A 17,419-nucleotide genomic window follows, 5' to 3' on the forward strand; every position below is an offset into this window, starting at 1 on the left:
AAAGGTTGGGAACCCCTGCTCTAGTATTAAAAAAACAAAATTCTTTTTTAAAAATGTATTAAGTATTGCCGGGTTTGAAAAAAATGTTTTACAATGATCTAATTTCTTTTTTCTTTTTTTGAGTAAAAGTTGATTATAATGCAGCAAATAGTGGCAATTTATTTTCAACCCGTAGTTTTGTTGTTTGTTTTTTTATGAAAATACAGGTTTTTGAATTTAATATTAATAATATTCTAAACTTGTAGATACTGTTTTTCTTTATTTTGGAAACATAATTAAAGACTTAGTATTGCAAAGCAAGTTGTTTTAACTAATATAAAAGAGCAACCGATGTCAACCCTACCTTAACTATCACTACACCATGATTTTTCTGAACATTTCTTTTAATTTTTTGAATAATTGCATAATTTGTTCTACGCAAAAATTTAAAGAGAAAGCTATATTTTATCTTTTGTCCATTTGTTAAAGCCAATAATAGCTAATCAGAAAACTAACATGAAAAGACTTGATAAATAAAAAAAAATGCTTTAGTTAACTTAGTTTTGACATTTTTTTAGCATTTTTTCAATGTTGAGGAGGTTATATTTTTTTATCTAATATGATAAAATTTAGTAAGTAAAATTATAAAAATTGTAATAAATAAAGTTAATAAAAATTACTAATTAAGACAAAACTATCAAAAAAAGAGTTCTAAAATATAACTTTATAACTTTTTAAAAGTTAAAATAAAATTTTCCAAAGGTTTCAAAGTTATTAATTTTTTCATTTAAAATATTGCAAAAATTTTAAATTTAATACTGCAAATTTAACGTATTTATGCAAATAATATTCCCACAAGTTATTAGTAAAATATTAGAAAAAATAGAATGTTGCTTTTTATTATGCTTCAGAATATTATTTTTCTTTTTTACTGTTTCTGTTATTTAATTTGTTTGTTTTTTTTAAATTGTTTTTTCATTATTATTTTATCGACTGATTCAGGCCTTGTTATGAGATTTTGTTGCATAACAGAAAAGCGTCAGTTGCGTATTGTTTTACATAGTGTAAATTACATAAGTTGCATATTTTAAAGTACCGCGTTATAAATAAATTTAATTTGAAACCACTTTAAAAATCAGGTCTTTATCTTTATCAAATATAATATGAAACATCTTTAATTAAACAATGTTATAAAAAAAATTGTTAATAAAGTTTAAATGTGTTAAAAAAATTCCCATTTTGGTTTTAACAAAATCTTCGCATACTACTTATAAACTAGTTAATCGTTTCTAATCAGCGTTCATTCTACAATCATTCTAAAAAACTAATGATAAAGAAAAAACTTTTTTTTTTAATCCATTTTAAAATTTTAAAAAAATTTAAAAAGTGAAATGGCCATTAAAAAAAAATTAAAATTTGAATGGCATAACCTTTCTTAACAAGACCTGCTGATTAACACATTGAAGTGTACATACATTGATTGAAATTGGTAAAACATGCTGGGAGTGTACATATATCGATTGATTTAAATAAGTATAACAACAGGAGTGCCACAACATCGACTTGGGCTTTTAGTTTGGGCAGGCAACCTATCAAAAAAAATTTTAAGTTTGATTTTCGATTTTTTCCTAGTCTTCAATGTTTTTTTAAAAAAAATCTAATGGTGTGTGTAGTTGTGTGTGTGTGTGTGTGTGTGTGTATGTATGTATGTATGTATGTATGTATGTATGTATATATATATATATATATATATATATATATATATATATATATATATATATATATATATATAGAACCCTTAGATGTTGTCTGAAAGTTTTTTCCATATTTTGTTGACAAAGAGTAAAAATTAAAATGCAAAACCGGAATTTTTATTTATTTTTATTAATTGATAGACTGCCTGCCCCAACCAAACCCTCAGTCGATGTAGCAGCACTCCCTTGCAGGTCAGGCTAAAAGATAGTAGATGTAGCAGCACTTCCTTGCGGGTCAGGCTATTTGTCAGTCGATGTAGCAGCACTACCCTGCGAGTCAAGCTATTTGTCAGTCGACGTAGCAGCACTCCCTTGCGAGTCAGGCTATAAGATAGTCGATGTAGCAACACTCCACACATGATTTACAGTAAAAAAAACAAAAAAAAAAAACATTTTATTAATAAAATTAAAAATAAAAACATTTTATTAAAAAAAATAAAAATAAAAACATTGTTTTATATTGTTAAAAACATTCAAAATGTTTTTAAAAACATTCTGGTCAATTAAATTTGCGTTTTTGTGGTTTTTTTAAAAAACGATTTATTTGTAATTAAATTAATGGTTTTTACTTACTTACCACACGCAAATGTTGGACGAGAGTCAAAAGTAATTAAAAGTGACGTATGTGTTGGCGTAAGAATCACTTTTTTCCTTCCCAAAGACAACAAACTATAGATCTATATATATATATTTATATATATATATATATATATATATATATATATATATATATATATATATATATACATACATACATACATACATATATATATATATGTACGTTATAGCTACATTTATTGATCTCTGTTGTGTTGACATTTCAATATCTTTGCACTTCCTGTTTACCTTAGCAACAAGCACATGTTTTTTAGATAAATTAATATAACACATTGGAAAGTTGTTTATCATATTTTAAGCAAAGGAAACAAGACAGTAGAGGTAAGTGATGTGCCTTCATTGTGATATTAATGTCATCATTGTTAATTGGTAGAAAACATGTGTTCATTGTATTACCAATCACATATTGAGTCAGTATATACCATTTAAGGTCGTTTAAGGTCATCTAAAGCCCGATATGATTACTGAGAACCAGCAGTCAAGGGTAACTATTGAGTTTTAAGGTATTCTCCACCAAGTTTTTTTACTTTAGCCAATCTTTTTGGGTTTTATTAGCATCTGCTTCCATTTTGACAGCTTGACTATCAGTATTAATATTATTTTGTCTGTCTAAAATATCGTCGCTTGTCCCAGGAAGAGCGCCTTCGTGCTATTTTCATGGCAGAAAATGGTGAAAATTATAGTAAAATTGCAACAATTCTTGGTGCTACTGCAAGCGGCATCAGGAAAATTGTTAAGAAATATCAGAATTCAGGTTCTACATCAGACAAGGCATGTTCCGGAAGGCCAAAGAAGACGACGGCTCATACCAATCGGGTGCTGGTCCGAATGTCACTTCAGGATCGTTGCCTGACTGCACTACAACTAAGCCGGAGACTGTCGGAGGAACATGGAGTTAATTTGGCTTCCAGAACTGTGCGGAAGAGACTACAAAAAGCCGGAATAAGAGGGTGTGTGGCAGCAAAGAAATCTTTGCTCTCTGCCGCCAATGTCCGGCGACGGTTGGTCTTTGCCAGAGAGCACAAAGACTGGACTGTCGAGGACTGGAAAAATGTTATTTTTTCCGATGAAAGTTTATTTCAACTATTCTGTGGGGCAAAGAGACTGATTGTTAGAAAAAGAGTTGGTGAAAAGTTTAAAAAAGACTGTATTGCACCAACTGTGAAGCATGGCGGTGGTAGTGTTATGATTTAGGGGTGCATGTCTGGACACGGGGTAGGGCAGTTGTATTGGTACATTGGGTCCATAAACCAAGGTCAATACATTGGGGTGCTTCAGGACTCAATGCTACCATCTGCTGATACTCTGTTCGGACAAGGAAATCGGTTTATCTTCCAGCATGACAATGCGCCATGTCATAAAGCAAAGAAGATAACCAATTTCCTTCGTCAAAATGGAGTGGACGTGCTCGACTGGCCTGCTCAGAGTCCAGACATGAACCCCATCGAGAATTTATGGAGTGTCATGTCTAAGAGCATTGATTAAAGAATCCATCCAATTTGGATGACCTGTGGGTATTGTTACAAGGCGCGTGGAACAATATCCCACAGACAACAATCGATGGTCTTTTTGCCTCAATGCCTAGCCGTATGAGGTGTGTAATTAAAGCTCGTGGATACCATACCAAATATTATTAAAACAATGTTTATTTTACATATGTGTTCACTCTGTATGTAGTGTTCAATAATTTATATAAGAAAACATACATCTCTTAAAATTTCTTTCGTTAGAACCTCTTAAATGTAAAAAATGCTAGATTCTGTCGGATTTGTCCTTACTTTGTGCTGCCACTGTATATATATATATATATATATATATATATATATATATATATATAAACAGGGTGCGGGAAAAAGTTCTCATACAAAAGTATAATTTAAAAAAATTATCTGTATGGTGTTTTCTTTCAATATATAGTGTGTTTTTAGTATTCTTTTGTATTCCTTCGTATTCTTTTAGTATTTTTTAGTATTATTTTTTTTTAAATTAAAATATAATTTGTTTCTCGTCTTGTACCGGAACTTTTGCTGTTTTTGCTGTTCATACTTTTGTACGGGAACTTTTTCCACACCCTGTGTATAATATATATATATATATATATATATATATATATATATATATATATATATATATATATATATATATATATATATATATATATATATATATATATAGTTATATATATATATATATATATATATATATATATATATATATATATATATAGTTATATATATACATATATATCATTGAAGAAGAAAAGAAACGAAGACAATACAAAATATAAAATCTAAATATAATAACCTAAAAATAATTGAATATTTAAAAAAAAAACTGTTGTCAAAAAAGAAATATTCTTGAATATTTTACTGTTTTTGTTTTCTTATTTTTAGGGTGTTTGTTATTTTCCACTACTAAAATTGATAAAAGTCTAGGAAAAAAAGCAGAAAAGAATATAACGAAATTAAAAACATTTTTTGATATACAATTTTTTTGCAACTTTTTTCAGTCAGTATATTAAGGAAATGCTTTATTGTTTGTGCTAGAAACATCAATAATTTTTAAAAAATAAAATAATTGGTTGTTTTCACTACCCCCATTGAAATTGTTTGCACTTTTGTTGGATTATCCAAATTGTGTATTTAAGCCTGATAGTTTATTTCCTAATGAACTAATGTTGTTGAAAATGCTCCAAAAAATTTAAAACTTTTTTTTAAGTTTTTAAATACATTTAAAAACTTAAAAAATGTTGTCAAAACAAACAAACAAGAAAATAAAACTAACAAAATTTCTCTTAGTTCTAATGTACATTGATAGTTTCTTAATTATACGAACTAATAAAAATCGTGAATAAATTGCATATCAAAACTTTCAAATGTTCTTAAATTTTTATAAAAGATGTTTTTTTTCAACAACTTGTATCGAATTTGGTATCTGAAAACAACAACCACCCTTAAAAAAAGAATACAAAAGTTGTCAGGGTGCAACAAATTGATTTTTCTTAATGGATGTTAATGTTTGTATCTTCAATTATTGATGAATGTCTAATTCAAGAGAAGCATGTTAAATAAGGGAGTTTTCTTTTCAAATAAATTTTTATTATAGTTGATAAGTTATTGGATATATCAAAGATGCTGATTGAATTGAATCATTTGTCATATTTTCAAAACAATTTTTCATGCATTTGCAAAGTGTGCGCAAATTATTGTTTATTAATATGCAATGATTGTAAACTGTTATCCAACAATACAAAAAAAAATTTTTTTTAATTTAGTTCTTTAAATTTATTTACTCATAAAATATACGTATAAACTTGAAGAAACTAAATAAAAGGAATTAAAGTATTATATCTCGCAAAATGATGTCTCAATAATGTTTATATATTAATTTTTATATTTATTATTTATAATTTTTATATAAATGGATTTAAGAATTGCTAGAATTTTATAATTTTGGCCTTTTAAATGTCTCATACCAACTGCTGCGTCAATCCAATTTTAAACATATTTTTGGGACAAAAAGTCTTCAATTAACTGGCCATCAAGCTTTATACACATAATATCTTCTAAGGTGTCCTCATTTAATGAAGTTGAATTTTGAATTTTCATTTGTTCTTAGTTTAGAGACTTTCTCCCTGAATAAAGGCCACTGCAATTTATTTCATTAAATCCCCATTTTTTGTCTCTAGCGAACCTGTAAAGAAATTTGGACAGTTTCAACAATTAAAGATTGTGGTTAAAGATTTTAATGGCTTTTGATTGAAATCACGGCGGAGTTTTTTATCTATGTATTCTTTTGCTCCGCCAATAATTTTAATAAAGTATTTTTTATTATAATAATCAAAATAATCATTTAGTTGTTGTCTAACATCTCATGTTGTCTTATCTCATCAATTCTCTTTAAATTACGCTTTTTTAATGCTGTTAAATCAATACCTTTGTAGATTTACTAATCTTCTTTTACTTTTAAATTATCTAGTAAATGTCCAATATTCGAGTCTGGATTAACTGATAACGCGTCTAGTACAGCGATTCTAGCATCATCAGCTAATCAGCTAATATTCTCCCAAGCTGTTTAAACTCTTTATCTAAAATAGAAGCAATTTCTTTCAGTTCCTTTCTTTGCTGCAATAAATAATAGTAAAATTGAAACAAACTATTGATGTTATCGTCAAACTTCTTTAAATAAATATCAAACTTTATTGAGTCTAACACAGAAAGTTCTAACTTATGTGCCACACCATGGGTATATACTTTACTGGGGTTTTTATTTCGCATTTTAGTTTGAACATCAGCTTTATTGCCAGACATTACAGATGCACTATCAAAGTTAACAGTTTTTGCCAGACATTACAGATGCACTATCAAAGTTACAGTTTTTGCATAGATATTGTTTAAATATAAATCTTGATTCACTTTGTCTGTTGTTAAACTTTTTAAACAAATTCTATTGCATTTAATATACCATCGGCATCAACTGTCAGTGGTGAGTTAATACCAGCAAATATAGTTATTTGTATACCATTTTTAACAAATCTTAAACAAACTGTTTCTTGTTTACTAATACTCTTATCAGTAGAACCGTCAGATAAAATTGCAATAAAATAAACATTTGATGTCTAAACTTAAGTCACATTTTAAGTTAGACAAATTGACGAAACAAAGTTTTTGCAAGTTTTGCCACTTAAGTAGTTCTTGCCCAACTTAATTCCATTTAGCTTTTGTAGCTTGCAGAGCTGAGGAAATTTTTTAAATGCAAGATCCTCTTTAACAACAAAATACGATATCCGAAAAAGTTTGTTCAATTCTTCTTGGTTATTTTCAGTAGTTCTTAAAATTGATGTTGATACAGTTTTTCTCGATATTTAGAAATACAGGCTTTATGCCCATCATCTTTATTGTGGCGTAACAAGTATGTTCTTTTCCAAAATTTACATCCTATTGTTAACTGAATTGGTTGCATTGTTAATATTTGGATACTTTTGACAAACCCAAAAAGATAAACACTCATTTGATTTGTCAATATGAATCCAGCTTAGTTGTTGCCCATGTGTTTTTTTTGCTTGGTGGCAATCCATTTATGGTGTTCCTAAACATAAATTCAATATCTTTTGGCCATATATCCAATTTTCCCAAAGTCATAGCACAATCCAAGTCATTGCACTTTTTTTTTTTGTATGCTTAGTTTCTCTCTTCTTCTCCTTTGCGTTTAGTGATACGCTCCACTGTACCATCTTTCTTTAACATCGAAAAGATGCTTAGTTGTTTTGACATTTAAAAAACTTTAAAAATAATAGTATTATATATTAGGTATTTAATAATAAGTTAATAAAAATATCATATTATTGGTGCTGTTAAATGCACAATGAAGAATTAAAACTATAATAAACATAATAAATTTATATGTTGTATTAGATTATGCATTTTTTAGTAAAACTTAAAAATGGTTATTAAAACTTTTAAAAGTTTATTTAATATGCAATCAAACATTACTTCACTTTAAGGAAAATAAGAAAAAAAAGAAAGCACGCTATTGTAGAAAGCACGCTATTGTAGAAAGCACGCAATTGTAGAAAGCACACTATTGAAGAAAGCAATCGTTAAGTTTAAGCATGTTTTTTTTAAAGTAATTACAAATGCAGTCATCCTAAGTAAAATTTTAAATGCTGTTTTAAAATTGTAAATGCATGCAAAAACCATGCTTGAACATAATTACTTTCTTCGTTCCATTGAAGAAAGTAGTTTTAGCCTGGTTTCTTTTAAAGTCTTTAAAAATGTGTTTAAAATTTTCGTAAGTAATTGTTTTTTATTGCAATTATGTGTTTTTTATAAAGACGCTTTAATTGCTTAATTATTTGGGGGAAAAAAAATTGCTTAAGTAATGTGTTTCTTTTGAAAAATTTTAGGCGAACGCCAATGTTTGCGTAAGGAAAATTAAAGAAACGTGACCTTTGTTTTCTGTCTTTTTTTTAGCAGACATTCGCACATTCGTTGATTAGTCGCATCCTGTTTGTATAAAAATTTTATTAAAAAAATATATATTTTTTAATTTTCTTTTTTAATTATTAAATTTTCTAGTTTATTTTATTAAAACTTGATATTTAGTTACAATTTTGTTTTCTTTTTTTGAGATTTTTTTTTTCAGTTGACAAGTTTAGCTTTTTCCTACGAATTATTGAAATCCTTTATAAGTTAAAAGGTGCGAACTGCGTGGTCAGTGTGTAAAAATATTACTTTAAATGTGGACAAACAAGGTGTGCAGCCGCACACATTTACCGGGAAGGCTTGATATATATATATACTAGATTTGTAAAAATGGCAAAATATTATATAGTTAATGTTGTGGAAGCTACTTAATAGTGGTTATAACCCTCTTTGTATATAATATATAAGCATCTAATTTATATAATATATCATTGTAGCAAGGCTAAATCATTGGGGTCTGTGAATAGATTGTCCTGTTATCAAAAAAATTTTAAATGTATTAATCGATTTTAAAAATGTATTAATCGATTTTAGTTGATTTAAGAAAGTATATAAGTCAATTTAGTTGACAGTTATGTTATTTAATAGTTGTAACAACACCACTCACCACCACTAGTAAGAGTTTGCTGTCCAATTTGAGCAAACAGTTTCTGGACTTTTTTTTTCCAAAACAAAAAAATTTTAATTTTTTTTTTGTTTTGCTTGTTGTGTTTTAACTCATTCTAGGAAATACATACATTAATAAAAAAGACAACCACATAATTGCCATTTTCATTGTAGTGAAGATATTATTTTTAATAAGTTTAAAGTTCTTTGTGCTATATCTATCCATATCATCTTCTGAAGTTATCTCAGAAATGCAAGATATACCAGAGCTGGTTATTTTTGTAATCTTTTTGAATGGTGTGAAGAGTATGATACATTTATACATAACCATAGTTAAAACAGTTTGATGTAACAGTCAACAAATTATGCTTGCTGTGACATTAGTGTTGCTGTATCTTTGGCAGCCAAATATTCAACAATTAGCAAAATCACTATTCGTGGCATCTCTGGCCTATATAGATCAGCAATAACTTATTTTTCTTTTTTCTTTACTTTTTCTTATCTTTTATATCATACAGCTTTTTTTTTTAAGGGTGGGGGGGGGGGAACAAGAATAATAGAAGAAAAGATTGCTGCCCCAGCCCAAACCCTTAGTCTATTTATTGGCACTCCTTTGCGGTCTTCTCCCTTAGAATGTCAGTGCACAAAAAAGCGCTAGCCAGATGGTTATTTTTAGGTTGGCTTGGGCTATTTTATTTAAATTAAAATAAACAGCAAAAAGAATGCTTTGAATAAATACAATAAAAAATCCAATAAAATTAATGTTTTATTTAAATTAAAATTAAAAACAGCCAAAAAATTAAAAACGTTTTATATAATTATTAAACAAAATAGTTACAATTAAAATCGAAATACAAATGTTTTATTTAAATTTTAAATGAAAGAATTAAAAAAGATGAAATGAATATATTTAAACAAACGTCAAAAAAATTTTATTTAAATCTTAAATGAAATAATTGCATTAAGAACAGCAAAATGAAAGTTATATTAAAAATTCTAAATGAGATAATTGAAATAAAAACAGCAAAACAAACTTTTTATTTAAAGTTCTGTGTGCGAGTGCAAAAAAACTCAAGTGTTAAAATGCTGGGTAAACAAAGAAGACTGATACATATATTTATAATGAAGTTAAATCATTGCTATTTTTTAGATATTACTTTTTAAATATTTTAACTTACAATTACAAAAATTCTTTTCTACAAAATACTGTTCATTACAGCTCTACAAAATACTGTTCATTACAGCATGTCTTTTAGTTTTGTTATGTTTTGTGAAATATTGTTTTTGTGTATTATGTACTGATTTTTTCAGCCCCAGTAAACTTGAAAGCATTCGTTTATCTGGATCAGCTAACAAAGGAAAAATTTATCAATCAGCATCCGCCAGCAAAATGCAATTAGATGAAAGCTCTCAATCAATTCCAAGGATAAATGCAATTGGAAGAGGAAGTAAGTTTTTTAAAACTTTTTCACCTATTATTAAAAAAATTCTTAGTTTGTATATATAAATTAATTATACTTATTTTATAAGAAACTTTTCATTAGTTCACTGATTCCCAGGAAAGTAAAGTATTTTGAATATTGGTTGTAATCTCAAAATAAAATAAAATACATGAAAAGATTATTATAATTTATGAAATAAAAATAGGTGTGAAATATGGATGCCTATTACATTTTTTAATTTTTCTTAATGCATATTTTTAATAATTTCTAATGTTGTTTTTAAACAATATTCTAGTCATTAAATTTATGATTATTAAATAATATAATTAGAAATGAAGTATGAACAAAGAAACTACAAAATCTAGAATTATTTTGATATGAATGAATTGAATTTTTGTAAGTAACAGAAGTTTTGCAAATATAAAAATATTTTAAAAAATGACAAGATCTAATCTAAGAGAGCACATACAAACAAATCTAAAATGTTTTAGAAACATTAGACTAAAATCTTATGTTTATTTATAAATAAATATGTGTGTGTTGATATATATATATGTACACACACATACTAATTTCCATTATTTTATAACTGCAATAAATACAAGTTGTCAGTGCATAAGTATCACATTTGTCTAAAAAGGGGTCCTAAACTCTTCGGAAATGACTCAAAAAATCCCATGGAGCTAATTCTATAGGTTATGGTGATCACTTTAAAACAAAAATTAAAATCTTCTAATTACAGCAATTATTGTAGTTGCAGGAGAAAATTGCATTTAAAGTTTTTTGTCTAATTTACACTAAGAAACTTAGTTTGAAAATTTCCACTGCTAAAAGTAACTAAAAAAGCCTTTTGTCTTAAATGCAAATATCTCTAAACAATATTTTATTAGCCAGGCTTGGTTGGGAAGCAGGTGCGATCGCACTCTATTGCTGACCAATCAAATTATATTTAGTTGCGACAACTTGGCCACAGCTTTTTAGATGTTTTGAGAACATTCAATTTATATATGTTTCCATGTATGTCCGAAACGTTTTGACATGCTAAAACAATTAAATTTGTAAATAATCTTTTGTAATCAAATGTTTTTATATTGGCAAAGCGCTTTTAAACTGTGCGATGATTTACTTTTATTAATCGTTTATAAAAAGAAAATTTTTAATTTTATTTTTTAAAGTAAAGTTTAGTATGTTTTATTGAAAATTATAAAAAAAATTATATAAAAATATAGATTATTTTTTTATTCTTTAAACGTAAATCTATTAAAAAATACTTGTTTGATTTTATAAAAAGAAGGCTTTCAACAACAACTGTGTTTCCAATAAAGTTTAAAAAATAATATTCAAAGTTAATAAAATTATTAATCAATAAATATACAGGAACTTACAGGCAACTGAACATAAATATATATATGTGTATATATATATATATATATATATATATATATATATATATATATATATATATATATATATATATATATATACATAGTGATTTACGAGTGAATGAACACTGCGCCAGAAGTTGGAACAAAACACAAATGTACATTTATATAGCGTGACTTACTGGTAAACAGCACCGTGCCAGAGGTCCATACAGAACACAAACATACAAATATATTAAAAAGCCCACTCACTAAACATCATCAGCAGTATTGTGAAGCAGTCAAACACCGCTGTTCCAGGGGTCTGGCGCATTGCAGAATTTTTTTTAAACATTTTAAAGACACAAAAGAAAATGGCATTATAATATTTTTATAGTAACACAAAGATTTAGTTATGTCTTTTGTTTATCTTAAGAAAAATTGTTTTAAATTTTTTTTAGGTTTTATTAAAATCTTGTTGAAATAAAACATAAATACTTAAATAAGGAATTATATTATACTCCCAGGAATAATATTTTGCACCCACTTCCCAACCAAGCCTGATTAACCTATTGTTTAACTTTTTTTCCTTCTTTAATAAAAATTAAAATTTAAAGGCAATAAAATTAAAATATGTTGGCGCCAAATTTTTCTGCTGGAATAATCTAAACAAATAAATTGGCATTTCTGTTAAAAGTTAATTTGTCTTTGTCAAAAAATGCCCAATTCAGCAAAAATTCATGGTGATTGCAGAAAATCTTTTTGCTTTTTGAGTTTAAAGAAAATTGATTAACTGATTTTTTGATTGAAAGAGTCAAAAATATTTTTAAGTATAATATTAATTTCTATGATGAGGAAAATCCAACTGGCATTTGCAATTCATCTAGAAGCAAACTACAATGACTTGATACTGTTAGTATTATTAACCAGATACCAAACTTGTACAAATTCAATTTGATTATCATTAAGCCATCTACAAGATATTCTGGATCTTGCCAGTGTATAATTTTTAGGGTGGCCAAATCAAAGCTCAAAGAAAATCTGCTACAGATTAAGCTTGATATATTGAATTGTAAATCAAGTCTACCCTGAAACTGACCGTATCAAAGCTTTCAGTCTTAAACCTTCATCATCACAGTCAGCTGAAAAAAGATGCAGTATTCGTTTTTCAGTACTTGCGAAAGGACATCCTCACTTTTGTACTATAGGTGCAAGGCGGAAAAATGTACAGAAACTTGCTGTAGAGGACCATAAGTGTGCTGAACAAATAGTAACTGATTTAATCTCTAAAAATATGCCTCTCCAGGAGGTACTGTCAAACTTAGTCAAGCAAGTGGAAGTAGATACTTGTTTCTCCGTGCAGCGGCCTTGTTTGTCAAGGTTCGTGTTTCAGAGTTATAGAGTTGAGAGAGGGTTATAACCACAAGTAGCCTCCTGATCTGTAGTGGCCTTCTCTATCTTGGGGAGGTGAATTAAAAAAAAAAAAAATCTTTAAAAGTCTGTGAGGATATTCAGTAAAGAGTATTCAGCAAAGTACAAGCAGCAGCCATTTACTGCTGAAACATTGGTCCAAGTTCAAAACAGCACAAATCTTTCCAATGTTGGTGTGAAAAGGCTTGCATCAGCTCTAAACAACTCAGTGGAAAAAAGAGCTGTAGAGGCAAACGTGAAGCGAAAAAATCTCCCAAAAAAATTAGCAGATTTTTTCATGATGTCAAATATTGTCATTTTGGAAAGAATGAATGTCTTAATCAACCATATTCTCTCAGTAAGAGGTCTTACATCACATCATTTAGTTAAACTTGGAATTAATGGAGGTGGTTCATTCTTGAAAATTACCCTCAGAGTAATTGACACATATTCCAAGCAAAGTTATACTCAAGGATCATCATGTCTACAATCATTCTACTTCTGCCCAGGATGGTGGTGTAAAAAAAAATAGCTGATTGTTGCTGTAGCAGAAGGTATTCCTGAAATATATGAAAATCTTAAGACATTATTAAGCCTCATACAAATTCAAGATGTGTCTTACATAATTTCATGTGACATGAAAGTAACCAATATTTTATGTGGTATCCAGCCTCACTCTAGCAAACACCCATGTTGCTGGTGTGATGTCCAATGTTGCTGGTGTGATGTCCATGTTGCTGGTGTGATGTTCAAAGTCTGACAATCTTACAAGCTCTGGCCAATCAAGAACATTCAGTTCTTTATGCAACAGCTATGCTGGATACCTCTCTTCACATGCAAAACTTCAATTGGCGAAGAATTATTCAAATGTTGTCCATCCCCCAAAAATTAACCCCTACAGATAATCTGAGCTTATTCTTGATGTAATTACTCCAATGGAACTCCATCTTTTTCTTGGAATCTTCAACCGTATTTTCAAGCATCTCCTTGAAATATGCGATTAAGCACAAGAATTGCAGAATCTCTTGCACCTTCAAATGCAAGCATATCATGGGGGACAGTTCAATGTTGACATTCTTCAGAGTCTTGCACAAAAGCCTTTTGCATTGCAAGCAATACCTTTTATTGATTGTTTCAGAAAGCTTCAATCTGTTAAAAAAGTTTGTTTTGGAAAGATCTTGGCAGGATTCTGTCAAAATATTTCAGAGTTCAACCATTTTTACATAGCTCTTGGAATTTCAGTTAAAAAATGAAAAATTGCATGCGCTCTCAAAGCACATGCAATTTTTTGATTTTTTATCTTGCAAAAAAATTAAAGAAAATTTTATATATTATATTGTATATTGATATACTAGTATAGGAATGTATATACAAGTATTCTTTATTAAAACATAATTTTGAATCTGAGGGATATTAATTTGTTATTAATATTTAATTATTAGTTTTAAAATTTAAAGTAAAAAATTTTTTTTTTTTTGAACTTTTTGCTGTGCAAACACTTTTTGAAAATAAAGGTTTTTGGTGTATTTAGGCGGAAACATTAAATGCAATTTTCTCCTGCAGACGTAATTAAAAGATTTTAATTTTTCTTTAAACTGATCCCTATTACCTATAGAATCACCCCTCCAAGGGATTTTTTGGGTCATTTCCAAAGAAGTTAGGACCCTTTTTGGACAACTGTTGTATATAAAAGTTTTCTTTAATATTTATAGATTTAATATTTTTATTTCTTAATTTTAAAGGTGAAGAGCGAAGTTCATCTTTTGATGAAGATGGATCATTGCCAACTTTTACTCCAATAGGAAGTAACATTTCAAATAATAATAACAGTGCCATATCAAATAACGCATTAAAAAATAAAAAAGGGATTTTTAAAAAGGTAATCTTTATCTTAAAAAATATTTCAATAAAATATTTTGATAAAATATTGTGGTTATCTTTTTGATTGTTTTGATTTTGTTAAGAAAATTGGTAAGATCTTATAATACCATGATTAAATCTAAATTTCTTATTGAGTTTTAAATTTAAGAATGGAATCATATTAAATTATTTGAATTGTAAATGGTAGCGCCTTATCAAATTTTTGTTTTGTTTGAATAGTTGTTACATAGAGATTTTATCTATTCAGAGTGAAAATTTACCACCATATGATGTTGTACCATCCATACGTCCAATTATATTTGTTGGTCCATCTCTTAAAGGCTACGAGGTATTTGTTTTACTATTTTAGTATTATATTAATTGGTCTTCTTCTGAACATAGTGAGGTAATTTTATTTCTTCAAAATTTTAGAACATTTAGTAAATCCTTTTTTTGCGTGCTAGGTGACAGATATGATGCAGAAACCTTTGTTTGACTATTTAAAACATCGGTTTGAAGGAAGGTAATGTTTACATTATTAAGTTATTTTTTTTTTATTGTATTTTATTAACTTTTAGTAATATGTGATGGATGCCGCTAATTAGTTTGGTATCTTCATTTTAACTTCTTTTGCATTTTATATAGAGTTACTGTCACACGAGTCACATCAGATATATCTCTAGCTAAACGTACTGCTCTTCAAAATCCTAATAAACAATTACTAACACAAAAGAAAGCTAATCAAGCACCAGCGATAGGTAAATTATTGAATACATTTGATGATGGTATTTTTGTACTGTAAATGTGTTGTTGACATTTGTTATTCACATTTTGAGATATATTTTATGGAATATTTCTTATAGCGGAAGTTCAGCAAGAAATTGAGCGCATTTTCGAATTATGTCGTAATATGCAACTTGTTGTTCTTGAATGTGATATGATAAATCATCCTTCACAAGTTATAAAGAGTTCTCTTGCACCAATTGTTATACTTATAAAAATTGCTTCTCCTAAGGTATTGTTCAAAAATTTACAGCCTTTTTATCATATATGTCTTTCAATATTAAATTGTAGATTTTAAATTAAAAAGTTTAAAATAATATATGTTAATTTGTAAGACATAGAAAACATGTTTTTATATTCTTATGATACATGTGTTATAAATTACAAGTTTATATTACACATTAATTTCACTCAATTCATGGCAGAATCAAAAACGTTCTAATTGTCAGATTTAGAAAGTAGAAAGTTAAAATTATTTTTTACACAAGATAAATGTGTGTAATAAAAAAGAAATAATAATAAAAAAAATTTTTTTTTTTAGAATTAAAAAAAAAATTTTATTACATTTTTGATTAATTTTTTTTTTTTTTTCTCAAAAAACAGGTTTTGACACGTTTGATAAAATCCAGAGGAAAATCACAATCGAAACATTTAAGCGTACAACTTGTTGCTGCAGAAAAATTAGCACAATGCAATGAGGTTTTTTTTAATTTGATTCGATGTGTTTATTTTGTAACTCATAAAGTGTGCAGCCATCTCTGTAAAAAGATATTACCTTTATTTAAAATTTATTTTATTTTAAAAATGTTAACCTTGCAATTAGTGACACCGCTTGTTGCAAAGTTCAGATTACTTTAGACGCTAATTTTACAATTAGTGAAGGTGTTAATTTTAAAATGAGTAAAGGTGTTGGTTTTAAAATAAGAAGTTTCAACGTAATTTCAACGAATCAAGGAATGATTAAATCTTTTATTTTCAGGATATGATTGATCTAGTTTTGGATGAGAATCAATTAGAAGACGCTTGTGAACATCTTGGTGAATTTTTGGAAGCTTACTGGCGTAAAGTTGCTCCATCCCATCATAACACTTCAACACCTATCGGTAGTTCATCCGCTAGTCAAATACCTTTTGGATATAATAAGATTAACCAATTTAATGAAACTCCACAAAGAAATTTGAGGACTGCTCAAGTTTGAATTTTATGGACACAAAAATACTTAAATTCTTCTTAAAGAAATCCTTTTATTGGAGTGAAGGATTCTGTAGTTACAGTATACTATTTTTAAAGATATTTATTTGGATATATTAACGTAAATAAAATGTGCAAATAAATTTTGAGAATTAATTGTAAATAAAGCGCTAAGTTAACTGATACTTTTTTTGGTTTAATTAATACTAACTCATACAGGTTTATAAATACTATTGTTGTCACAATATTTTTGCCAACCCTCCTTTTAAAATCATCGCATTAAAACTTAATTCAGTTATTTCCTACTAATAATGATACCAAGAAATGATAACAGTGCATGACAACAACGCGGACGTACAGTGCTTTCAAACAAAAGAAATGCATTAAAAATTAGTTGCTTAAAGCTTGTTTAAATTACCATAAAGTTGCAA

The 17,419-nt window shown here is 27.8% G+C and overlaps 1 protein-coding gene across 9 annotated transcripts in view; it reads left to right on the top strand.

The window, feature by feature from the left end:
• The window catches only part of LOC100200117 (voltage-dependent L-type calcium channel subunit beta-2), a 93,475-nt gene extending 76,420 nt beyond the window's left edge, over window positions 1-17,055 (top strand). For all 9 annotated transcript variants that reach the window (XM_065799174.1, XM_065799175.1, XM_065799173.1 and 6 more), the window contains 8 exons: window positions 10,253-10,389; window positions 14,897-15,033; window positions 15,283-15,363; window positions 15,479-15,537; window positions 15,660-15,772; window positions 15,878-16,029; window positions 16,401-16,496; window positions 16,777-17,055. In XM_065799174.1, coding sequence (XP_065655246.1) covers window positions 10,253-10,389; window positions 14,897-15,033; window positions 15,283-15,363; window positions 15,479-15,537; window positions 15,660-15,772; window positions 15,878-16,029; window positions 16,401-16,496; window positions 16,777-16,995 — 994 coding nt within the window. In that variant the 3' untranslated portion in view covers window positions 16,996-17,055. The remainder of the gene's footprint in view (window positions 1-10,252; window positions 10,390-14,896; window positions 15,034-15,282; window positions 15,364-15,478; window positions 15,538-15,659; window positions 15,773-15,877; window positions 16,030-16,400; window positions 16,497-16,776) is intronic.
• Window positions 17,056-17,419: the final 364 nt, after the last annotated feature.

This window comes from Hydra vulgaris, chromosome 06 (assembly GCF_038396675.1).
Source record: "Hydra vulgaris chromosome 06, alternate assembly HydraT2T_AEP".
In the NCBI taxonomy this organism is placed as follows: domain Eukaryota; kingdom Metazoa; phylum Cnidaria; class Hydrozoa; order Anthoathecata; family Hydridae; genus Hydra; species Hydra vulgaris.